This window comes from Perna viridis, chromosome 1 (genome assembly GCF_037379345.1).
Source record: "Perna viridis isolate PV_CMFRI_1.1 ecotype Kerala chromosome 1, ASM3737934v1, whole genome shotgun sequence".
Taxonomy (NCBI): domain Eukaryota; kingdom Metazoa; phylum Mollusca; class Bivalvia; order Mytilida; family Mytilidae; genus Perna; species Perna viridis.
The window spans coordinates 2,229,077-2,256,200 of record NC_142445.1 but is presented as its reverse complement, the minus strand read 5'-3'; the positions used below and the strand labels follow the sequence as shown (position 1 = coordinate 2,256,200).

At 33.4% G+C, this 27,124-nt stretch overlaps 2 protein-coding genes across 5 annotated transcripts; one reads left to right on the top strand and one right to left on the bottom strand.

Annotated features, from left to right (window-relative positions):
- Positions 1–650: 650 nt before the first annotated feature.
- Positions 651–19,336, bottom strand: LOC148626827 (MTRF1L release factor glutamine methyltransferase-like). Of its 3 annotated transcripts, XM_088545599.1 has the most exons (11): positions 18,150–19,253; positions 13,980–14,053; positions 12,709–12,926; positions 12,421–12,503; positions 7,218–7,311; positions 6,286–6,405; positions 4,996–5,113; positions 4,355–4,466; positions 3,906–4,001; positions 2,041–2,148; positions 651–903 (listed from the first exon to the last, which is right to left on the bottom strand). In XM_088545599.1, the coding sequence occupies exons 3-11, from the start codon at positions 12,907–12,909 to the stop codon at positions 873–875; spliced, it is 963 nt and encodes a 320-aa protein (XP_088401725.1). In that variant the 5' UTR covers positions 12,910–12,926; positions 13,980–14,053; positions 18,150–19,253; the 3' UTR covers positions 651–872. The 3 variants fall into 3 exon arrangements, with proteins under 3 accessions (XP_088401725.1, XP_088401573.1, XP_088401646.1); XM_088545447.1 differs by lacking the exons at positions 13,980–14,053; positions 18,150–19,253 and adding an exon at positions 19,293–19,336; XM_088545520.1 differs by lacking the exon at positions 13,980–14,053 and having other exon boundaries at positions 18,150–18,318.
- Positions 18,282–27,124, top strand: LOC148626826 (uncharacterized). 2 transcript variants are annotated; one of them, XM_088545262.1, is made up of 3 exons: positions 18,282–18,341; positions 20,837–20,913; positions 24,106–27,124. In XM_088545262.1, the coding sequence occupies exon 3, from the start codon at positions 24,114–24,116 to the stop codon at positions 25,626–25,628; it is 1,515 nt and encodes a 504-aa protein (XP_088401388.1). In that variant the 5' UTR covers positions 18,282–18,341; positions 20,837–20,913; positions 24,106–24,113; the 3' UTR covers positions 25,629–27,124. The 2 variants fall into 2 exon arrangements, with proteins under 2 accessions (XP_088401388.1, XP_088401476.1); XM_088545350.1 differs by having other exon boundaries at positions 18,303–18,357.

The window sequence follows — 27,124 nt, the reverse complement described above, 5'->3', positions numbered from 1 at the left end:
TTTAGTTTGACTATTATTGTAGAAGTTATTGGACTTAATCTGTTCATTTTGATTCTTGTGGATTCCTCTGAAAATGCTTGGCACATTCCTTCCATAATAGAATTTATTTCTATTGAGCATATGTGCACAAACTTTACTGCTTCTTTGATTTTATAAATATTGTAAGAGTGATGGGACTATTTTCAACATTTCTCAACTAGAGCAATCTACTTGGTAGTCACTTTACATTTTATAGAATGTATTGTTTAATATACACACATGCATACTACACCTCCATTTTGATAAAACAAATTTTGCCAGAGTGATGGGACTTGGGCAACTTAGCAACAAATCTTGTCAACAAAAGGCTTATTGTAGCAGTCTTGCTAACACAGTAATATTTAAATAATTGTTGACGTTTTCTGTGTACCCTTGTTTTTTAAATATAGTAAAAATCCTTCAGTGAATAATGGGTGCATTGTTTAGCATATTTATTTCAATTAATTCATTCACCATGAGACCTGTGATTGCATTGTTATCAATATCCTTGATGTTAATGGCCAATGTTCAAGATATTTCCCTGTGTTGTGATATAAGACTAAGACATTTTCATTGATATCAATTGTTGATCTGAAGCAATGACTTAGAGGAAGCAGAGGAAAAAACAGATGTAGAAAGATCTGAAGTCAATTTATTCAAACAATGAAATATCTGTAGGTCATCATTCCAGCTAACTTTCTGCCAGTATGAGTCTTTATTTTTCAACCCCCTTGGGGTTTCAGTAAAGAGTTAGTATGGGATTGCCTTGAACTATTCCTTTATTCTTGCGTACACATGTATTAAGGAATACAGTATATACCACTTAGATCAGGAAGTAAAACCAGTTCTGCAGATCAAGTCACTTGTAGGACAATAAATCTATCTCTGAAACCAACAAAAACAAGGAAGTAAAATTAAAAAGAAACAGATATATATATATCTATTTGGATGGACATCTGACAAAGAATAATGTCCTAAATAATGTCCCACAAAGTTAGGGCAGTCTGTCTATTGGTCAGTCCACATTTTTCTAAGTGCAGCTCCTAAACCTAAGGGATTTTGGGGAAATTTTAATGGATGGTTGGTCATATGTAGAAATGAAAGAATGTAATTACTGTAGGAGTTTCATAAGGTCACTTTTCGGGTCAAACACTACCCCTCTGTGAAGTGCCAAAACACGAGCTTAGATTTATGCATCGTAAGTGCACAATCTGTGTGTAAGTTGATCGAAAATAGTCAGCTGACAGTGTGTACTTAATATAATTTACTACAAGAGAGAGTGAATATTGTTCATGTGTGTGAGTCTCCATGCTATCAGAAAGTGGAGAAGGTAAAAATGTGGATTTCCATTTATTCAAGTCAATTAGTGAAGAATTTCTACCAATATTATATCATTAGTGTTATGATTTGGAAAGCCTTCTTTTCCCATCATTGCAATGGTATGCAATTTTAAGACTTAGTTTTTTCTCAGAATTCACAGTGAAATTTTGAAATTTATGTTTGTAACAAGTAAAGTAATGTAAATGTTAGAATTGATTAGTGAGACCTATGTTTTAAAAAAAACCTTTAAAGCACATCTAAACTGCTCAAAATGTTTCCATGAAACTTTACAGGAAAGTTGGCTATCATAAATGTATGTAGATGTACATGAAGGAATATAGTTGCCAGTATTTTAAGGGGACTCTAAAGCTAGATGATCCAACTTTGGGGTTTAATATGTTAGAACCCTGTAAGCACAACTCCATAACCTCTCATGTAATGTAAATTAAATTTGAATGGCAGGTTGGGCATCATACTAAGATGTGCATGAAGGAATATAATGTAGGAGAAAACAAAAGGGAGATAATACAATTGCAGGGTCCAACATTTAACAATTAACTCCACTTGAAACAAGGGGGGGGTATTCTCAATGCAACCATGCTCACACTATTTCTAGTTTAAATTGCTTGGTATGTTTGCTACACCACTAAACAATAGATTGATAAGCCCTTCAATCCTAGTTATAGATCTTAAGCATTTTACCTTATAGTAAAATCTTGAATGGTTTTGATATATGACACCAGTACATTCTGCATCAACAAGTTCTTAATCTGATTTGGTTCTCCTAAATCAACCTCTAACCACAACTGCCTGAAACATGTACTAATAATAGTATACAACTGGATTATATAAGATGTGCTAGATGGTAGCTTGATCTTTTTAACCATTTATTGAAGATTTTGATAGGCTTGGCAAATAATTATTTGTTCTATATTTATGGTTAAACAAAAAAATAAGATAATTTATTCTCAAAGCTGTACTCTTACAAATAGTTGTACAGTTTTGACCCTGATACCCATGATGGTTATACACACAGACACTGACAATCATTACCAAGACTTTCACAAGACCCTGGTATCCATGATAAGACCTTTCAACTGACACTGACATTCATGACTGAGAGCTTCAACTGATCTGACCTCCAATGACCTAGAGCTTCAACTGATCTGACATCAACGACTGAGAATTTCAACTGATCTGACATCCATGAAAGAGAGCTTCGACACTGACATCCATGAGTGAGGACTTCAACAGATCTGACATCCATCACTGAGGACTTCAACTGACATTGACATCCATAACTGAGGACTTCAACGGATCTGACATCCATGACTGAGATCTTCAACTGACCCATGCATCCATGACATGACTTCAACTGACACTGACATCCATAACTGAGGACTTCAACTGACATTGACATCCATAACTGAGGACTTCAACTGACATTGACATCTATGACTGAGGACTTCAACAGATCCGACATCCATGACTGAGATCTTCAGCTTATCTGACATCAATGACTGAGAGCCTCAACTGACACTGACATCCATAACTGAAGACTTCAACTAACACTGACATCCATGACTGAGGACTTCAATGGATCTGACATCCATGACTGAGAGCTTCAACTGACCTGACATTTATGACCAAGGACTTCAACTGACCCATGCATCCATGACTTACGACTTAAACTGACACTGACATCCATGACTCAGACTTCAACTGACACTGACATCTATGAATGAGGACTTTAACTGATCTGAAATCCATGACCGAGAACTTCAACTGACACATGCATCCATGACTGAGGACTTCAACTGACAATGACATCCATGACTGAGAACTTCAACTGATCTGAAATCCATGACAAAGAGCTTCAACTGACACTGACATATATGAGAGAGAACTTCAACTGATCTGACATCCATGAATGTGGACTTCAACCGACACTGACATCCATTACTGAGAACTTCAACTGACACTGACAGATTTTACAATGTCAACAAACAAAGAGGAAATTGGCAAAATCGGAAGTAAATATACAGTAAAAAAAGAATCATGACGGTAAAATCCGCATTTGAAATAACGGAATGCTGCTAAAAAGCAGAAAAAATCATGTATGCACTGACATCCATGACTGAGAGCTTCACTGAAAATGACATCAATGAACAAGAGCTTCAACTGACATTTACATCAATGAACGTGAGTCTACCTGACCCTGAAATCTTTTACCAAGACTTTCACCCGACCCTGGCATCAATGATTGAGAGCTTCAACTGACCTAGACATCTATGAGACTTTCAACTGACCCCTGTATCCAAGACCGAGAGTTTCACCTGAGCCTGAAATCTGTGAAAAGAGCTTCATCTGGACCTGACCATGATATCTAAAGCTAAGAGCTTCAACTGATCCCTGCATCAATGAATGCACTAAACTTAACCTTGTCTTTCAAATTTAAGAGCTTCGTCCATGACCAGTTAACCATGAAAAAGGGTAATTTCAAAACAAGTACTGGTGTATTAGAAGGAAAATCATTCCATTTCAAAATTTATATTTCCGTTACCTACCCTCCTCTTGTAAGTATCTTAGGAATCAGGTGTATGATCTGTCTGATCACATCCAGTCCATCCTCACCACCATCTAAAGCAACTCCACTTTCATAACTAAAATTATACCCAAACAAAATCTAATACATTGTACCAAATATATAGGTGAATTACTTATCAAGGCATTAACATTTACTCTTTTCAAGTATCTAAAAACATACATTTAAATAAATTTTATTTTCTAATATCCCATTATAATTTGTAGAAAAGAGTATAAGATCAAAGATAAGATGACACCATCTGCAAAAGTTATTTGTTTATTTATTTCTCATACCAAATTACCATTTACTCATTAAGCAAAATTATAGCCTTAACAAGCTATAGTTTGCACTTATTGTTAAATACAGCAGTTGCATATATTTTCACTTTTTTTTCAAAACTCTAAACTTCTTTTATCACAGGATATTTACAGTTTAACTTCCTTTTGTAACCCCTCTATGTTTTTGGTAGGAATGTATGGTGGGTTACTGACTATCACATCAAATGGTAAACAATCTTGTAACTTCAGTACAGTACATGTATCTAAAACATGAAAACAAGACCTACATAGAATACTCAGTGATTTGATTTCTAGCTAGATTTAATACCATAGTTATATTTCTGCCTTTAAATTCTCATTCTTTAATGTGTAACATTTCATCAAGTATTTTGTTTACAGTATACTTTTTGCCAAGATAACTGTTTCATGTGTGCTTTGTGCATAATCTTAGACACTGATTAAGTAGGATATGACAAAGGCTTGATGCCTCCTACAAGGTATACCCAATTAGATTAATAAATATTTTTTCAATGAGAAGGAGTTAAATGTACTAAAGAATCTTCTTTTAATACCTGTCAATTCTTCTAAACAAAGAAACAAGGGAGCAGTTGATTTATTAATGGTGGGGTAAAGTTTGAATTTTCTCAAAAGACAAATGTATTGCATCTTAATTTTAATGTGTTTGGTGGTGGTACCTCTAATATTTATCATGAAGATTCTGCCCCAGGACACACCTTTCTATGGAATAGCCCTTATTTAACAAATAGGTTAAAGCAAACACTAGAGGATGACCTTGAGAGAATATATCTAGGTGTAGAACCTGTAATCTATCATGTAACCCATGTAGTTCTGCATTCTCTTTGGTCAGGTCACATGCTGCTTTATCTATGTCTATAGCAACTCCTTGTATCTATACATAGAAACATGTGCATTTCATTGTTCAATTTTTTAAAAGAAATGATATGTAAAAAACACTGACATAAATGTAGTTAGTCCTTGAAGGCATTGGATTTTAAACTGGATATCTGACAAAACTGTCAACAATGTACATTGTCACTATGTAAGGGCGGCAATAAAGACGTCCTGATATTGTGAGGATGAATAAGGTATGACCAATCACGTGTTTAAGCTGCATACCAAATTTGAAATAAATCCATTCCATGGGAGTCAAGACACAATGTCAAAAACATGGAGGGAGGAAGCTTTTCCTACCTTCTTTACTACAAATGTGATGACTTTTCATTCAGAATTGTCAACTTACCTTTCATCTGCGGTAACATCCCTTCAGCACCTGCATATGGAGTGTTCATATCACAACTCATATGTTATGCAAGAGCTTGCCGAAACTACGCAGACTTTTTGTATCGCGCTAGAACTCTAACAATTAGGCTTCTGGAACAGGGTTATGTTGCTACAAGATTGTAGTCATCACTACGGAAGTTTTATGGTCGTCATCATGAACTCGTGGATCATTATGATGTATCCATCTGCACCATGAAAACTGATTTATTCAATGGGTCATAGTTTTCCTTTCCTCATTTGTCTACCCCAGACTTGACTTGTTATGGGCAACTCGGCGGGTGTTTCTAAAAAAAACAGAGGACGCTTACCCTACTGGTGCACCTGGTCTATGCTCCCAGTTTTTAGTGGAGTCCGAGTTGCTCATTTGCTTTTGTTACTTTGTATGTATGATTTTAGTTACTTTATGTTCTTTGTTGTGTATGTCTATCTTCCATGTCTGGACTTTGTCTCTGGATTACATTCTTTTGATTACTGCTATAACCTTGGTTCCCTTGATTACTCTTTCTTTTGTTGTGGTTATGTGGTACAATTTTATCAGGATCTATAAATTTATACTCAAGTTATTGTTTAAAAAGTAATGCCTACAGATAACCATAACACCTTAATATTTTCAGACTGTGATGTTTTTGCTGTTTTTTAAAAGCTACTGATAGTTTTTGTAACAGACAAATATACATTAAAAAAATGAAATAGAACAACAAAAATCAATACCTACAAGTTTGATAGAACCCATTTAAAATAAAGCTATTGTCAGTATTAGTACATTAAGTTAAATATTACCTGTTTAAATGTATTGAGTATATGTAAACATATAGCCCCAGATCCACAGCCAATATCTAGTATTCTACCCTCTTTTAAGTTGTTCATCCTAATATGGTCACATACAAAATCTGCTAACTCCTGTAATATATATTATGTAGATATGCTTACACAAAGGTTATTTACATAATTTCTTATTTTCTGAGGTACAAAATATCCTAGTCTTTAAACATATTCTACACCATAACTAAATACCAGATATACACTGTAATTCTGATATTAGACCCTCAATGTGCTAATCTTTCTAATTCAACTGATAAAATTATGTCTTTTCTGAACTTGTACAGATGTAACTGAAAAGTGAATTAACCATCTTATTAGGGAATATGTTTCTAAGTAGTATTGTCCATATGATTTCTAATCTAATACCATAATATAAATTTTATATGAATTTTACAGATTTTTGTTGAAGTTTAGTGTAAAAATATATTTGTATGTACTGCGTATGTAAGTACAACATCGTCATTTAAACAATAAAGCGTCAAAGATTTTTTTCCCTTCAGGGAATTCTAGAAAAAAACACATACCTTAGAATGAATTGTGAAAATCTGCATGTCCTGATTCCAAAACAAAGTTTTAAAAACATGTACATGCTTAAGGACTATTTCAATAAAAATGAGTTTTGAAGGTTTCATGAGCTTAAAGTTACGCTGTTTCTGGACTGTCTACTTAAAATTAACAGGGTTGTGATGCAACCAGTAATAAGTCTCAAAAGGTTGTCTCCGACTTCTTATTATTATCTAGCTTGTTCTAAATCCTAACTTTAATCTGACAATAGCTAAATCAATTTTAGATTGTCTCCCTTTATTATAATAATACCCCACATTAGTATAGGAAGTTCATGCAGATTTGAAGTTATAGTATTATTGAAAATATTTTAATATTCCTAGAACCTCAGTTTCTGGCCTTGGTATCAACACAGGTTTCCTCATCTTCAAGGTCAAGTCATGAAAATCCCATTCTCCTATTATGTATGGTACTGGTATGCTACAATTGATAGGTTTATAATACATCAAACAGGCATGCTACAATTGATAGGTAGGTTTATATCAATTTATAGTACAATTGTTAGGCTTACATCATATATTTTAAGGTATGCTATGATTTGAAGGTTAACTTTAATACAGGTATGCTTCAATAGGTCATGATGGGATACAGTAATGGCTTTAACAGATAACTGATCCATGTAATTACTACAGTATTTTTCAAAACAAAGCAGATCTGTAACACAGGGTATAATAACCTTTTAATCAACTTTAAATTCAGAAACCAAATCAGAATAAAGCAATTATAGTTTCTGAATTGAAGTCATTAATAAACTGTAAAAAAGTTAATATGGCATTATTTGAGGAAACCCCATGTCTATTGACCAAAACTGTGTTACATTTCAACTTAGTCTTGAATACACCTGTCAAATGGTAATTTTTCATATCGGCATGTTGACTAAGCCATCCAGACTGGTGACACAGGAAATGAACTACTGATTGTTGTTTGATAGTTTGTTTGTTTGTTGGGGTTTAACGTCCGAGCAGCAATATTTCAGCTATATTCAGATGATGAACATGAAATTGATGATAAAATGAACATGAAATGATGATGAAATGAAAAAGGGATGGGACACAAGGACAATGGGGTCGACCAATTTTGATTGCCACTGGAAATAGGGAGAGGTGGGTAGGGTCGGGCAATTTAGCCTCCTGTGGCGGAGCCCTATTGTTCCTACTCTGGGAGAATACCACAGTAGGGTTCTTTAACGCGCAAGGAACGTGGCATCTTTACCAACACGGTGCACCACTATGGTTTGCGGTCAGGTTTTCCGTATTACAGTGGATTCCGCTTAATTGCAAGCTCACTAAAAACTGTTCAGCTCATTAAAGAAAATTAAATTTACATTGATAATCATTTGTAGTCGGAAGAATTTAAATAGGGACCAAAAATACCCCAAGCCGAACCCCATGCCGCATCATAAGGTGATGTTTGGCATGTCTTCAGAAGTCATTGTTCACCTATTATAGGTGCTTGTTTATTTTAATGTAATTAGAAATCATTTAAATTGTCTTTTATGTCAATTATGTTTTTAATCCATTATTAACACCTCCTGATTGATGATAATCGAGTTTTTACAACAATAAATATGAGTGACATATTTATGACCCGAAGGCTTAAAATAGAATTTGGGAAATCCTGTCTTTACGTGGATGAGGCAAAATTCTCTATACAATGAACCGAAATGCACCTGCAAGGCCTATGCAAATAAGCGATTTTTTCCCTAATAGAATAATAGGAAATGGTTTTGTGCAGGAGAAAATTATGCTAATAACCGAAATATGCAATAAAGTGATATGCGATTAAGTGGAGTCGACTGTATAGCCTGACAACCCCAGCATGTAACACGCTAGGGGTACCCCATTCCACCACCTGGGGCACACATCCCAGTTGGGCTAGAGTTCTGAGCACTATTTAGTCGCCTTTTACGACAAGCTTAGCGCTGCTGCAGGCCTATTCTTTTAACACCCGGACCTGCACGGGTATGTTTGATAGTTGTGTGCTTCATTAACATAAAATATATGTCCATTTTGTTACAATAAATGGGTGTATACCCATGTATATACCCTATACAGTAAAGAACAACTAAAATAGATAAGCAACTTGTAGCCAAATGTTCCCCACTGCAACAAAAAACCAGAGGCTCACGTGAGCCTGTATCGCTCACCTGGTTTAATTACTTGCAATTTAAAGCATTGGTAAACAGGAATTATTGCATGGGACAGGTTGGAAAGGGGACATAATGCATAGTTTGCAACCCCAACATACTAAAATCCGGAACCAGGCCTTTAAAAATGCAGAAATTGCCATTGTTTTGCGGAATCCATGAAATTTCTGCAAAACACAGCGTTTCTTAGCCTCCAACATGATTACTTTGCTAAAAAACTAATCTTATTAAACTAGGCATTTCACATCCAGTTTTGTATGGAAATATAGTTTACAAGGCACATAAATGCAAACAATGTCCATCAAATCTTAAGAATTATTTAAATAGACTGATTCATAAAGGATATAAATTCGACATTGTTGTCAGATCATTAAATCTTGTCTTTGTAGGAAAAAATATTGATACTCTTATTAGATCATTACATTATAACTTAATCATTCATATTTTAGCATTTTAGTCATTGCACAACTTCTTGCTAGACCAACATAGTCTATGATGTTGCAGTTCTAAATCCTTTGGAAGTTTTGTAACTGATATTTTTTGTGTTGGGAGGCTTGAAGATTTGTCATCCTTATTTGTCTCCTGAGCTTGCTTTCAGTAACTGCTAGCATTCATTGTTTATACCTCATTTGTTTGTCTTCTATGTTATTGTTAATAATTGTTGAGGTACTTTTCTAATGAATTGGATGTATTTCAGGTTGATTTTTACTGTGTGTCTAACTTTGTATTTATTTTAGCCTTTGACCGTATAGAGGGGGAGGGTTTGGATCCAACAAAACTAGTTTAACCCCGCTGCATATTGTTTGCGCCTGTCCCAAGGCAGGAAATATAGTCACTGGCATGTAGTTGTCTTTTTTTAAAACATTTTAGTTTCTTACCATAAATGATAAACTGATATAGTATTGAGGAGGGGCCGGACCTTTTTCGGGATGCTGGGATCAGAGGTTTTTAAGCTCAGGATTTCGGGATTTCTGAGAATTAAGCCCGGGATTTCGGGAAATAAATCCACCGGGAATCGGGATTTTAGCAGTTTTTAAGTTCCTTTGTTGTTCAGGATTTCGGGATTTAGTAAAAATAAAGTCGGGATTCCGGGATCAGACCCCCTCCAGCCCCCCCTCAGTATTGTGTTCACTGATTTATCCACTTTGTTTTTATTGGGGCAATTTAGAGCTTGCTACATGGAGGAAATTTCCCACTTGTTGAAGATCATGTGGCGACCTCTAGATGTATATTTTCTCGAGCGGAAACTTTGGAGATGGGAGGTTGTCTCCTTGACATTAACTCCATATCCGTTCTTTTTCATAAATAAAACCAAACACCGATTGCTTCTGGTTAAGTCAATAATCTGGTTTCTACAAAAGTCGATTATAAAGCTTCATACCAAATATCAAATTATTTCCATTAGTAGTAACTGAGAAAATTTGACGAAAATTTTATTTTGTTGTATGGTAAAGGAAAATTTCAAAGTCTTGGCAAACAGGAAGTGGTCGCAAGACTGAACTGAAAATTGGCTACACGGTACAACTCATCATTATCAAGCTTCAGACCAAATATAAAATCATTCCCATTAGTAGTAACTAAGATAACTTTGACGAAAATAATTGTTGACAGACAGACAGACGGACGGACGGGGGGGGGGGGGGGGCGATTTGTTTTTTTTTACCCTTAGTAAACAATTGTTTGTTGTCAAGTTTGGTTTCATTTGGCCCAGTGGTTTCAGACATGTTTTTCTGATAGGCTCCAATGTTAAGTTTAGATCCACAGTGGCAGCCACTTTGAAATGGCAAAAGAATCACAAGCTTTCATCTCCTCATGCCAACGATCATTTGTTTCCAGTTTTGTTTCATTTGGTCAAGCGGTTTCCGAGAAAAAGATTTTTACATGTTTTTCTCATAGGGTCCAATGTTAAAGTAAGATCCTCGGTGGCGGCCATTTTGAATTTCTGATCGCCACCAAAATCACAAACTTTCATCCCCTCATATCAGTGAACATTTAATAGTGTCAAGTTTTGTTTAATTTGGTCAAGTGGTTTCCGAGAAGAAGATGTTTACATGTTTTTCCCATAGGTCCAATGTTAAACTAAGATCCTCGGTGGCGGCCATCTTGAATTTCCGATTGGCACCAAAATCACAAACTTTCATTCGCTCATATCAGTGAACATTTGTGTCAAGTTTTGTTTAATTTGGTCAAGTGGTTTCCGAGAAGAAGATTTTTACATGTTTCTCCCATAGGGTCCAATGTTAAACTAAGATCCTCGGTGGCGGCCATCTTGAATTTCCGATCGGCACCAAAATCACAAACTTTCATCCCCTCATACCAGTGAACATTTGTGTCAAGTTTGGTTTTATTTGGCCCTGTGGTTTCAGAGAAGAAGATTGAAATGTAAAAGTTTACGGACGGACGACGGACGCCAAGTAGTGCAAAAGTCCCATAACTCCTTTCAAATTTGTCAGTTCAAAATGGCGGTGCAATATGATCAAATACATATGATGAGTAACAATCTAACAATTCTGTTGAGCAGTATCTGAGGACTTTAGTCCACAAGGTTTTCCTATAATGTAGCATGTACAAATTCGAAAAGTTCCATTAATGCTGTAAAATGTGTTGAATCAAAATGGCTGTGCAACATGATCAACTAATGGTGACTAACAATAAAAAAAAATTCAAACAAAATCCGTTAAACAGTGTCTGAGGAGTTGTGTCCACAAAGTGTTACTATATTGTAGCATGTACAGAATCAACCAAGTCCTTTAACTCCTGTAAAATTTGTCAAATCAAAATGGCCATGCAATATGATCAAGTACATGTACATATGGTGACTAAAAATTGAGCAAAATGAAAACAAAATCCTTTGAGTGGTATTCCATGAGTTGCATCTACAATATGTACCTAAAGTGTAATAAGGAAACAATCAGGAAAGTTCCATAACTCCTATAATTTTTTTTCATTCAAAATGGCAGCACAATATGATCAACTAACATATGGTGATTAACAATCCTACAAAATTCAAACAAAATCTGTTGCGCTGAATTCGAGGAGTCATCTCCACGAAGTGTGACAGAGGGGCAGACAGACAGAGGGATGGACACCAGTATTTTATGCCCTTTCTGTGTTGTGCGGTTGGGGGCAACAACGACCCAATTCTACAGCAGTCAACCATAAAAACACATTTAAGTTGAATTCTATTTTGTGTTATCACCAAACTTATTATAGTGTAAAAATAGTTGGATTTCATAGATGAGACTGTAATTTTATTCTTTAAACATCTACTTCCTATGCCTTTGAATGGGAGTAAGGTACCCATTCTGGTAATAAGACTTTGAAGTCCTATTAAGACACCAAAGTTTGTGTTGATCTATTTGTTAATGGTGATTATACAAAACCTTTGTAGTCTTTGTTTACACATTTGATCCACAACTTCAGCCTCTGACTTGGATACTATGTAGTCATCTGCTACGTCATGTATCTGTAAAACAGTCAAATAACAGGTACAGTGTAGGATTTTAAAGATTCAACTTTCAATCCCTGTGAAATGTTTTGTGACACAATAATTAAATTTTCAAACTGAACTATTGATAACCTTTAAAATTTGTGTACTATTCAACCAATTAAATAAGTTTTTGTCCTTTTCATTACATCCTAATGTATCAATCAAAATAAAATTAAAATACCATTTTCTTTCCTAAGACATGAGCTAAAATTAACTCAGCTGACACATCAGGTTCTGATATTTGCTTCTCTTTAAATGTTTTTGTCCATTTATCACATAACTTCTTCACACTTATGTTGCTGTAATACTTCAAGTTATTTCTGAAGAAGCTGTTGGGACCATGATAGAGTGGAACAAATCTATACAGGGCTGATCTAAACATTGACAGCAAACCAAGAGCTAGAGAAAAGAAAAAAAACTGATACATATTAGTATATAAAATATTAATATTTCAAGAGGTTTTACTTAGGTAAAGGTATTAGATAAATTGAATCGACTGTAAATCTCAAACAATATTATAAAAGAGTAAACTTACTTCCCTGTAAGTATTGCCAATTATTAATCTTGATTTATTCACATTTTAGAAGCATTTCAGATAAAAAAAAATGATCACTGGTTGGCTTTTAGTTACAGTGTAAGAGGTTGGAATTCCATTCCTCCATACAGTTAGGTGACACCAATCCAGAAAACAGTTAGCCTATTCAACCTCTAGCACTGCTAGAGTCAGAATAATATGATGAGCGAAGTAACATGCATTCCTGTGCATTGTTGCTTCTGTGTGCTAGACATTCTGGATTCTGGACCAGCATGTCCAGCAAGTGCAAAATAGGGTCTACTCAACTGATGAGACATTCTAGTCCAGTAGTACATGACATATAATGTTAAACTGCAATCATACCTATATGTTATGCTTAGCACTTATCATAAATTTTCATGAAAAACAAGAATATTTTCAGAAATAGAAAATACAATTATCATGAATATTTTGATATGGTAGCTGTTTGTGTAACAGTGACTGGATTCCATTGGTGTTTTTCATTCAGGAGATGAAAATCCTAGTGTTTTAATTTCAGCAACCAGAATTCCCTAGTGATGGTGATCCGCAAGTAGTGTAAACTAAAGATTCCCCCTAACGAAACTAATACCCCCACAGCCTCTTGAATCCTGTGCATTTGGGGACCAATGTGGAAGAGTAATCGAGGAACCAAGGTTATAGCGGTAATCAAAAGAATGTAATCCAGGGACAAAGACCAGACATGGAAAACCAACATACACAACAAAGAACATAAAGTAACTAAAATCATACATACAAAGTAACAAAAGCAAATGAGCAACTTTTACTCCACAAAAACTTGCAGCATGGACCAGGTGCACGGTAGGGTAAGCATCCTTTGCTCTGCTGTGGACATGATTTATATTGGACACAATTTTTATGGTGGATAGAATACCAACTTTTGACACACAATTTGCTGCCATTTCTTTAACATCCAGCTCCAAACAGCAATCAGTACTATTTCTTGTTGACACTACAATGACAGAATATGACCAATTCTTGACAATAAGCACAACATAGTAGTCTAACAATCCAACCATAACAATCCTGCAAGTCATTGAGGAGGAGTTTTTTTTTGTCTAGCAATTTTTGTTCAAAACATAAATTCCCGACAATAAGCACATCTCCATATGGTAATCTAACACCCCATTAAGTTTCACAACAATCCTGCAACTCATTTTTGGGGGTGGGTCTTGGGAGAAATAATGTATATACTTTTAGTTAAAACCATTGTGGGAGATAAATTGTTAAGTGACAGAATGAATCAACTAGTGTCTCGAATCCATGAGTGTACTGTTTAGTGCTCCATATCCCATACTAATTTACCTAGGCCGAGGGATACAATTGCAATGTCATATGAAAAATTGTTGCAGACAATGGGAAATGGGAAAGCGCACAAACATGAAAGTTCAGGATTTTGAAATTTTTGGACTTCTGATTGAGAATAAGATGGCAGATTAATTATATCTGATATGAGATTATTTAACCATGACCATTATGTTTTTTTTTTGCAATGATGAAGTATTGTAGCCTTTTTCGGAAAACCCTATTCACAAGGGTTTTCAATCCCGAGTATCAAGATTTATTTTTTTATTTAAATATATCAAAGACTTTAATAGGCTTTTTATTTACAAATAATAAATTAAAGCCATCATATGTCTTGATGACAAAACTGTACTTTTAAGATCTAACCCTCCTTTTTTCATTTTTATAACACTGTTTAGAATGTTTTTTTATTAATGAAATATTGCAAAATCTTCTTATTTTCATTTTCATCCATATTTAATCTGCTTTTGTAAGTAGAAATCAACCAAAATAAATGCCTTTGTCAACACTTTCGTTACTGATAATTTTTTAAAGCTAGGCTTTGGGGACTGAGTGCCTCACACGCGTTATTCTTTGGGCCTGGATTAATTTCGACATGTGCTGGGACAACAAACGAACCAATGGATTTCTTTAGAAATCACAGGATTGACAATGCCTGAAGGCATTATTCGCCTTGAAAGGATTAAGGTAGACAGAGCATTCTTTTCTGTCATATTACAAAATCATACAGACACATATATATTTTCAGTGAACTGACAATACTTAATATGACATAAAAACAGTATGTTCAAACTATCTTAAAGGAGTTATTGACATAAAAAATTGTATGGAAAAATCACTAACCTTTAAGGGGAGATAATTTGGGGAACTGGAATCTTTATTCATTTTTAATATTACAAGAATAACAGTATGGTGACCCCCAATTTTCTTTTTTGAATATGAAAGAATGTCAGTTAAGTGCTCTCTATATAAATTCAGAAGAAATTCTATCTACCAGTTTTTCATAGTTTGCAAAATATTGAAAATTCTCTACAAATCCATATAAAAGTAGCCTTTATTCTGACTCAATTATCTTGAAATTAAAATTCCGAAGTACGTTCATTCAAGGTCATCTTCCAGAAAAACTAGGACAATATATCTACTAAAAATATTAGGTACGATCTACTATAAGACTAGTGTCGGAACAGTGACTCACAATCATGTTTACAAAGTACTAGTACAAAAAATGTAAACATTTTTACTGTCTACAGCAAAACACTATTTACATCTTGTTTTCCCTATCAAATTTTGGTTAACTGGAATGAGATCATGGCAGAATGAATGTACTGTAAGTAAGACTTACATTAGCCACCAATTCAGTTTTAAAAATAAATTGGTTAAAGAAATATAAAGGCCAAGATAAAAACTAATGTTAACTCTAATACATAAATGTGGAACTATGAATATGAAACTATAATAGCAGCTAAAGATCTGGTGTTCACTCTTGTCAGGGAAAGAAGTTCCTCCATAACAGATCTTCCTTATGGAAACATTAACACAGTTTATGCATAAATACTGTGTAATTATTTGTATGTATACCTATATTTTGTAAATAATGTAGTAGTGTCGAATTTTCCCCATATATTATGTTCTATGTGTATTTACTTTTTATTGTAAAATTCTTATATTGTTGTATTTGATAAATTAATAAAATAAAGCATTAGTAAAGCCTTATTTGAAATAGACTATATTGAAAAGTATATGTAATTATTGATCTTTAGTTTTGATTGGTTATTGGAAATTCCGTCATGATTTGGCACATTTTTTGGTTTTGAGTGGAGAGTAGTGCTCAGGGTCGATGCAATTGATACAAGTTGTATTCTACAATTCTCACCAGTTATAATTTTCATGAACTGATGAACAGTTAATGACTAGTACAGACATACTGACTCTGTAAGTTATTTTCACTTCTTTTTAACACACTAATTGTATGATTAACGGAATAAGGGACATTTTCTTTCTTTCTATGCAGAATTCTTTTTGCATGATCCTCAAATGTTAACAAGAGCGGTGTACGAGTGATACACGTAAGTTCATTTCATTTACATATTATCGCTACATTTTTATAACGCATTCAGGTATTTTCTGATCTTTTTGATCCTGTAATTGTGTAGTATGAAATGTGCATATTTGCGGTGCAAATAATGTACAAGGTAGTTGTACAATAAATCTATTTCATTTTACATAGTGTATTTGCTTGAGTAATCGATGTGATTCATAAACATATAGTCGAATCGACATAAATATCAATTATAATACTTGTATAGTTGATTATTGATTTCACGGGAACAAGTATTGATCTATTGTGTTTTGGTTTCAGATTTGCTGAGATGTTTTAACTAAATTGAGTGTCTTGTTCACTCCAGCATAATATAGCTCATTCCACAAATGGTAAGCATTAGCTATTTGTATTTATTTTCTATAACTGTTCAGGAAATATCTAAGATAACTTCCCTTGAATGTGTATTCCAATTCTGACTCATTTGTCTTTATTGCTAATTGATTATTGTATTATTTTAAAGGAAGATGTTTCATTTGTCTTCTATCATTTTTACCAACATTATATATATACACATCAATCAAATATTGAACTGTAGTGAATGTTAAATTACAAGTACTCTTGCATATTTTTGATAACTGTTTGTTATGTTAAAAGTACATGTGACCTTATGAACTTAAGGAACATTCTATTGTGGTGTGTATTGGGTTCTTTATTCTATTACTTATTGTGATTGTGATCAAGTGATCAAATACTATGTGAATCACCTAAATGATTGTCTTTGAATATAATTTCTTCATATTTATTGTTTCAGAACTATATATATATACACACATATACATACATATACATATACATATATATATATATAACGTCTCAGAATGTGACGACTATTCTCTACACTGCTCCATCGGATCAAATTGATACAGGGAAGATAACGTAAACTTACAGAAGGGTCTGAAAAATTCCCAACGATGTTAGAACTGTCAAATTTGTGAAGCAAATTTTTGTCGTTCCCTCTACGGGACTCAAACTCGTACCGCTGTGACATCTATCGAGGAGGGAACGACAAAAATTTGCTTCGCAAATTTGACAGTTCTAACATCGTTGGCAATTTTTCAGACCCTTCTATATATATATATATGCTAAATAAAAACAAGAACCTTTCCGGTTATCTTTATTAACCGACCCTGTTACATATGGGTCTTAACCAATTATTATAATTGTGTATGAACCAATAAATATTTAGTATACATATTTAGTATAGTACAATATTTTAGAGTTTTGAGAACACACCCTTCCTCAGTATTTTCATAATAACTTTGTCATTAATAATTTGCTAATCATATAACTTATACAGCTAAAATCCTGAATATTTCTCTTTTCCAAAGTATGCACAAGTCAAATGTAAATGCTATAGGCTTTAACTTTACTCATTATAATGAATGGGGATGTACCTAATCTTTTTTGGGATTTGGCACTAGAGATATTTTTTTGCTTTGACCACAAACAGAAAATATCTCCAGCGCCGAATCCCAAATGGGATTATAGCCTATAGGGAGGCACTGTTATTTTTGTACATTATATAGACTTTGTTATTGTAACGAGTGATCTGTGACTAATCATATAATGTCCGTGCTCATACCTGGGACTTAAAATTTGTCAAAAAATACTGTATGCAGCTCTAAAATACGATTTCACTTACATTCCTGTGCTCACACAAACATGATAACATACGACATGGTACTTTCACTTTACCGTGAACTGGTACCAATTACTAACTTGGCTGTAACCTTGGTTCCCTTGATTTTTCCTTGTACATATTTATTGCGCGTGCAAGGGAACCAGTCCATCAAAAAACCAGGAAGTATATTTTGTCGTCACATGCATTTTTAAGGTTGTAGCACTTAAAGGTTAAGATAATAGTAATCAGTGATGTCTACTGGTCAGAATATAAGTTTTCATTGCACACACATGGGTTATCGCTTATTCTTTCTTTTCCGAAATAATTATTAAATACAAATGCAATTTATTTTACAAAATTCATAAAGGACGGTAGTTAATGAAGATTTTCTAAATGATACCACAATAAAGTTCAAAGCTGGCCATATTATGAACAAAGTAAAAGTAGCTTTGCGAACTAAATTTATGGAAAGATAAATTGTTTAATGGTGACAAAAAAGCCAGGTATGGGAAATAAACTTTGAAATTATAGACTATTTAAAACAAATTTTAATGATGAAACATATTTGAATCAGGGAACAAAAAAGACTCCTGTCCAAATTGAAGAAGAAACCAGTGTTTGGAGCAGGAGGTGCAGATTTTATTATAATCAATGAACATTCTCAATAATCATATATATAACAGTATACATGTAATCAGCACATAATGTAACCTCCAAATGTAAACAAACTCATGTCGTAATAAATGTATGAAATGCAATATTTTAATAATAAAGAAAATAGTAATAAGAATTTTTAAAAAAAATTCTGAAAGCCAATCTGGCGCAATTTGTAAATAATACTTAACTAACTCCCAGAAAGTAGAGCGTACTGCACATGCGGGAAATAGTACCGCTATACTGTGACAGAGGGAACCTAGATTTCATCTTCAATTAGGGTCAAGGTCTCACTAACCACTTCTAACGTTTCCATTACTTTACATGTTAAAAAAGTAATTTTCAAAGTCTCACTGTGAATTCCCAGGACAAATGACATCTGAAAGCTGCATACCGTTGCGAAGCTTGGAAAATAAGGCTTCCAAAATCATTATGCTAATGGTACGATGATAGTAGAAATTCTTCACAAAATTTACTTGAATAAATAATACTGAAAATCCACATTTTTACCTGTTCTGCTAACTGACAACATGGAGGCAAATTACTCACACATGTAAACAATATTCATACACTTTTGTAGTTAATTACATATATGATTTTAAAGTACACATTCTCAGCTTTATTTTGACTACTTTTAATCATAATACACACAAATAATGCGCTTACAATGCATATGTCTAGGTTCAGTGTGTTTTTGGTACTACATAGGTGGCCATTTGACCCGGAAGTGGTTAGTGAGACCCAATGACAGATCGAGTTATCTCCCATTGACTGCAATCAAGAATTAGTGATCACTTCTTAGAATTAGAAAAGGGACATTACATTGGGGTAGAGGCAAAAATTGTTTATGTAAATTATGCAAAATTTTTGTAAAGATGAAAAGCATTTTCTACTGGAATGCAAATGTTTAAGTGATCAGAGAAAAACTTTTATCAATAAAATTAATTTAGAATATAAAAAAATTCAAAATCTATCTATATCAGACACATTTGTATCTGGCTTATGTCATCTGAAGTTAATGGTGTCATTAGGGGTCTTCTATGGCAAACCAAAGTCGACAAAAATGCATATTTATTAATATTTATAAATAATTATAAATATTTATAATTAATTTATTAATATTTATAACAGACAATAGACAATTTTATTTGCACAAACACATTTACAGTAAATGGTTATGGCATGAACAAAAACAGAACAATGTAATATACATGACATATAAATTAATGACCTTGGTGCGACAGTGGTGTAAATCTGATCAAAACAGATTATAGTTTTAACGTTATATGTTAATCTTATTTTTGTTCAATTAAATTGACCTTCGATTCCAACATTCACTCATGAATTTGATAGTTATTGTTAGTATTTCTATAGAGCTGCTGTTTAATATGTATGCTATGTCTCTTGGTGTGAGGTGAGATTTTGATGAAGAAATTAAATTATGGTTGTCCAATTTCATTCTGTATTGATTTCTTTGTGGTGTGTAGTGGGTGCACACTGAGAAGAAATGATATTCATCCTCTATGTTCCTACTATCAAATGATTTACAAATAAGTTTTTTTTCTCTCAATGTTTTTGTACCAACCCCTTTCTATTTCTAGTGCATGTGCACTGCAAAATTTACTAATGATAGATCTTTATATTTTAGATTTACATATATCAATATATGGGGTCTTTTAGATGGAATAAATATTTTACGGAAAAATGAGTTTTTCACTCATAGCTAGTGAGCCTACTAAATTTGGCTTGAACTGATCGTGTAGTCTTTGTTCGATTCTTTTGATATAAAATTGAAGGTTATTAAGTTGTAAGTTAAGATGACAGAATCCTAATTTATTTAGTGTATATTTTACGTAGGACATCCACAAGTTATTGATTTTAACTTCTCTGAACATTTTGTAGACTAGTGTATCAGGGGAGTTAAGGATATGGTTTAAAAATTTAAACATATTCAATTGAACTTTTAGATGTAGAGATGTTCTGTTAAGTTCTGCTAAGCATGCAATGTTTGTAGTTTTACTATTTACTCCAAGGATTTCTTTTATGAATTTCAGATGTAAGTGTTCATATGGGTCAGAGTCACTGAAAGTTTTTCCAGCTTCCCAGACCTCACTTCCATAAAGAATAACAGGTATTACCAAAGTGTGTCAACTTTTCAAGTAAATTACAAGGAACATCTATAGATATGACCTTTTTTATTTTAAACCAGGCCTTTCTTCCCTTCTCCATTAAGTTATTTTTTGATAGATTCAAATTACCATTGTAGTTAAATGTAATGCCCAGGTAGCAGTAAGATTTTACTGTTTCTAGCATATTTTTATCAATACTGAAGTGGTTCAGAAAACTTTTACCATTTGAATTGAATATTATCATTTTTGATTTTTATTGTGTTTACTTCAAGTTTCCATGAAATGCAAAAATCATTAAGAATGTTAAGTGCATTTTGCAGACCTTTTTTTCTGTTTCTGGCAGCAGAACAATATCATCTGCATACATTAATGATGTAATTTTTAAATTACCAATTAATATTGGTTCAGTGTTCCCATTTTTAAGCTGATCGAAAATACCATTTATAAACAGATTAAAAAAGGTCGGACAGAGGACATCACCTTGTTTAACTCCACAACTGGAGGGAAAATTAAACCGTTTGGGAATTTAATTCGGCTGTTTTGGTGTTGAACATATATTTCCCTTGCAGCCTGCAGCAAAACAAAACAAAAGAGTAATCAAGGTAACCAAGGTTATAGCGGTAATCAAAAGAATGTAATCTAGGGACAAAGACCCGACATGGACAACAGACATACACAACAAAGAACATACAGTAACTAAAATCATACATACAAAGTAACAAAAGCAAATGAGCAACTCGGACTCCACTAAAAACTGGGAGCATGGACCAGGTGCACCGATGTACAGAAATATCGTGAAAATAAGATTATTGCATTTGTTTATGTTCTTGAGACCTTAAACTTGAAAAAAAGGTAGCTGATGATGTTGATTGTGACGCTTCTTGATAAAATGATTTTGATTATAATACCATCCACTGTGCATAGTTAAAATCCAACAACGCCCAAAGAGAGATAACTCCAATTAAATTGTATTGGCTTTTAACTAGACTGGTTCCCGATCGCAATATTCAGTAGTCCCGGGAACTATCTTCTTTGAAATTACCACGCGGCCAAGCGGCAAAAAATAGTTTGGCGTCATGATTTACCAGTTCGACAATATTTAGCTGAAAATAAACACTTAAAAATGTTTGAAATATCATTCATTTGCGATATCGGTAAAATATTTAAAGTTTAAAAGAGAAGCACGCATTAATTTGAAGACAGCATTTCCGTCCGTGAAGTTATCTGCCGGAAGCCCTTTTGTCATTCTTATACTTATCATACGGGAAGCCACTCACGTGACTTCCGAGTAAAAATGATTTGTAGTTCTGAATCTGCGGAATTTCTTAGCTTCGGAAATATTAAGATATTCTTCGAGTTCAAATTTGGTTTTGAAAATTCTATAGTTTAATTCCTTTTGGCGAGTTACTCACTGTTGATCGCCACTTTTGAACAAATTGATCAATCAGTCTGTTTGATTGCACATTTTATCCATTCATTATTTAGAAAAGTTTCTGTTTCCCTAATATTTGGATAACCACATTCATTTACGATTTTTCGAACATAAAAAAAGCTAAACTAAAGGTAGTATTACCTTTATCAACCAGACTTCTGGCAAGTTTGTATAGTATACATGAAATTTTGGATTGCTTACCGACCAAAAGTTTTGTCCAATATGATGAATCATACTTTTATGTCAATTTTAATCGGAAGTCTACCGAGTTCACCATATATCATATAATTCGGAGTAGACATTTTTAAGTTTAAAAGTATTTTACAAATTTTTAGATGAACCTTTTCTTAAATATCGGTTTTTCCAAAGCCCCAGATCTCGAAACCATATAATAACATTGGTTTCACCATTTTATCAAATAAATCTATTTGTAACTTTATATTTAGTTTATTTTTCCTTCCTATTTTAAGTACTTCATACATTGCCTTTGTTGCCTTGTCTGCTAAACTCTTTTTAGTAACATCATAATTACAAGTTTTCGTGAAAATAACTCCAAGATAATTGAATTCTTTCAGTATTTCAGTTACACTGTCTTTAAAAGTGAATGTTAGGTCACGAGGGAGACTGTCCATGCCAAATACTAACACATTTGTCTTATCTACATTAACTGTCAGTTTCCAGATATCACAGTAGTTTGAGAAGGCAATCAATTGTTTTTGTAAATTTTCTGCAGATTCAGCCATTAATACTGTATCATCTGGGTATAGTAAAACAAACAGCTTCATGTATATACCTAGAAATGTTTTGATTTCTGAAGGTCCACACTGTAGACCATTCATATTTTGGGACTGTAAAAAGTCTTATAGATCTTTTGTAAACATGGAGAAAAGAAAAGGTGACTAATTCTCACCCTGTCTCACACCAGTTTCACAGCTAAAAAAAGTCGGATGTCAGGTTTCTGAATGTAATACATGATTTGATATTTGAATACATATTAAATATCACATTATACATTTCCCATTTATGTGGTTCAAAGGCAGTTTATAAAAAAATGATTTATAAATATTAATAAATGAATTATAAAAATTTATAATTCAATTATAAATATTTATAATTGAATTACAAATATTTATAATTATTTATAAATAGGCATGTTTGTCCACTTTGGCTTGCCATAGTCTTCAGCAGCTAAACGAAAAACTTTATTTGGAAAGACTTTTTTTTTCTGATTATTTCTGAATTTTTATTTCAATTTTTATCAGTTCATATGCACAATCATACTAATAATTGTCAAATCAGTCTTATATGTATTTATTTACAATATAAATTTGCTTGATTGGATAAATAAAATTCTATATTCTGTATTCTGTATGTTCTAGGAATATATGGAATATTTAAAAAAAAGTTTCAACTTTACAAGGTGAAAGTTCATTTTATTTGAAAATTGCAAGTTTAAGATAAGCTTACTCTCATGGCCCAAAAAGACATCCATTGTTATGCTGAATACGTATTAGCTGCGAATTTTCTAATGTTCTCTTTTGTGGCCACTGCATGGTAGTCGTTTACAGAGACATTATTTTTGAAAATATCACGAAGAAAATACATCATATTACTTTCTGAAAAATAGCTGACTCAAGTACTATTATAGCTGAAAAAAGTGACTGGTCAGAACAAACCATGTTTCAAGTGCCAGGGAACTTAATCATTTACTCCTGATAATCATAAATTATAATATAGTATAATATCTCTAATGTTGTTGTAGAACCAACCATGGCATCCCAAGCCCAAGTGCCATTTACAGCTACATGTCAAAGTCATAATAAGGTATTTCAATTTTACTGTGAGGATGATGATGAGCTAGCTTGTAAAGGTTGTGTGACTGATACTCACAGAGGTCATACCTTCACAGAATTATCAGAACATGCAAAGAAAAGGAGGCTGGATTTGAAATCACATCTGAGTGAAATGTGTAAAGTATTTCAAAGAATTGAGGACGAAGATCAGAAAAATGATAATCTCATTGGTAAGATGGTTGATCACAAGAAATTCTTATTACAAGATATCTCAACTAAAGCTGAAGTATTGAAGCACCAAGTTAATCATGTAAAATCTAATTTAGTGGATGAAGTGAACAATATCTACAAGGTTGACAGAAACATGGTTCTTAACTGCAAGCAGATAATGAAGGGAGAATCTGAAAAGCTCAAGAAAAATATAGAAACAGTTAAAAAACAAATATCAAATAATGATATTGATATGTTAATGTTCATATCAAACTATAACTTTGATTTACCAAACTCCGACTCAGTAAGGATGACAATAGGTAAACCTCTGGAACATATGTTTTCTTCACTACAAGTAGATGAAAAACGATTACAACGCATGATTGGAAAGATAGGCCCAAGTAATAAAATATCTAGGGACCATGTCTGTATGGCAGATGAGTTCAAAATGAAGAACTTCAAAGTTAACAGCAGAATAAATTTCAGCAGCAGTGTCTCTAACTCAAAACATATTGGAACGTTATTCCCTGTTCATGGTCAACTTTCTTGGATTGGCTTTCAAAGACCAGGAGTTCTCAAATTAGTTTCTTTAAATGGTAGTGAAAAGATGAGCATGAATGTTGACTTTGTATTCAAAGATATGAAAATTACTACTTATGGTGATGTTTTGATGTCTGAAGACAAAGGCTGCAAAGTTTGGAAGTATACCTTTCTTGGGCGACAGATGGAGTTTTATGATGCTAAAACTTTTACAACTCGCTGTATGGAAATCACAAAGAATGGTGAAATTCTTCTCTGTTTACAGAAAGGTGACTCTGATGGAAAGGTTATAAAATTAAGTCCTAATGGCAATATGATTTCAGAATACATATCAGATACAGGTGGGAATGTATTGTTCCAAAAGCCTGATAGAATACATGAGAGTACAAATGGGGATATACTAGTCATTGACTGGGCATCCAAGCATGTCTTAGGTCTTCACCCAGAGTTTAAAAGCATCAAGTTTGTTTATAATGGGACAGGAGTTTCTAACGCCAAGCCTTTTACTCCATATGACGTAACTACTGATAAACTAGGTCATATTTATGTTCCAGACTATGAGAACCACAATATCCATGTGCTTAAGTCTGATGGCTCATTCTTAACACTAATCCAGTGTAAAGAATTTCAAAGTAACTGGCCACGAAGAGCTGCAGTTGATAGCAATGGATTCCTATGGGTTGGCTGTAATGATGCTTTATTGTACACTATTAATCTGAAGGTTTTAGGATTACAACTTTAGTAGTAAACTTGGTTGTATATCATAGTATTACTTCACTGCAATGAATAGTAATCTCAGCTTTGTAGTTACAACATTCAGAAACTGTTAAATATTACAATTTTTTATTAGTATACGGGTAATCATATATTCAACTGAGCGCTGGTCAAGGGAAATTCGTCAACATATTTTTCCTGCAATTTGAATTTTCAAATTTTAGCTAAATCACTGCCATCATGTAATGTTGTATTTTTAGCTCATCTGGCTGTCATCATTCATCATCTGTTAATATTTTTTATTGATTGGTGTTAATTGATATCACATGGTGTTCATCTTTGTCATTGACGACTTTGTAAACTTTTCTTCAAACATTTTCTTTGAAACTACTGGACAGATATTTTTAAAAAAGTATATGTAATTGTTCCTTTGGGTATCCTTTTTTTTATTTTTGATTCATTAAAACATGGCCACCATGTATATTTATAGAGCATATATAGAGGACAGCCACTTATTTCAAGGTATGTCTCAAAAACAGAGAGAAAAATATGGATGACAATTCTCTTTGGCTTGAAGAGTATTACAAAAGTCTTTATTTGGTTGAAGTTGTAAGATGACTTCTTTTTAGAGTTACTGCCATTGAAAGGCAAAAAAATGACTTTTTTTTTTGGGGGGGGTGGTGAGTTTTAAGCAATAAAGGACAGAAAAATCTTTCAATGGATGAAATGATCTTTACGATTAGGATTACAAAAGTCGTCATTGGGTCAGAGTTGTAGGATGACTTCTTATTACAATTGCTGCCCTTGAAAAGCGAAAATTGACCGAGGTGGTTTCAACATCCTTGACAACTACTTTCAGTTCTCACACGGACAGAGCAAAACATACCATTTTTGCAGTTTTTAAATGACTGCAAAAAATTGCAGTTGTATTATGTTTTGATGTTGTCGTTGTTGTTAATTTTGTTTGTTTCTAACAAACTTAAGTTGTAGTGAACCATATGGAACGCCTAAACTGTCTGATGAGATACACATTTGTTTACGTGTTGTCAATTTTATATCACTTGCTGTGGTTTTATAATTACATGTGGTCATTTTGTATTTACGTTATGTAGGAACATCTTTACATTATGTCGTATAGTCTTTACGTTCTGTCGTTTTATGATTACGTTATGTCAACATATATTTACGTTATGTGGATTTATCTTTACGTGCAGTGGTTTTCTTATAACGTGAGGTCGTTTCATCTTTACGTTAAGTCGATTTCTAAATACTTTATGTGCATTTTCTTTTCTTTACGTGCAGTGATTTCTTCTTTACGTGATGTGGACAAAAATTTCATGATGACGTGTGACCCCGGAACTTTTCGATCCGGTGTAAACTTCAAATCAGTCCGTAAAAGGCAAAATAGACGTCACAACGCCCATTAGAAAATTGCTGAACGGGATACACTTGGGTAGTCTATCCAGTCACCCTAGAGTGTTTATTCTATAGTAAATCAAAGTACTCGTGTACTGAATCAATTTA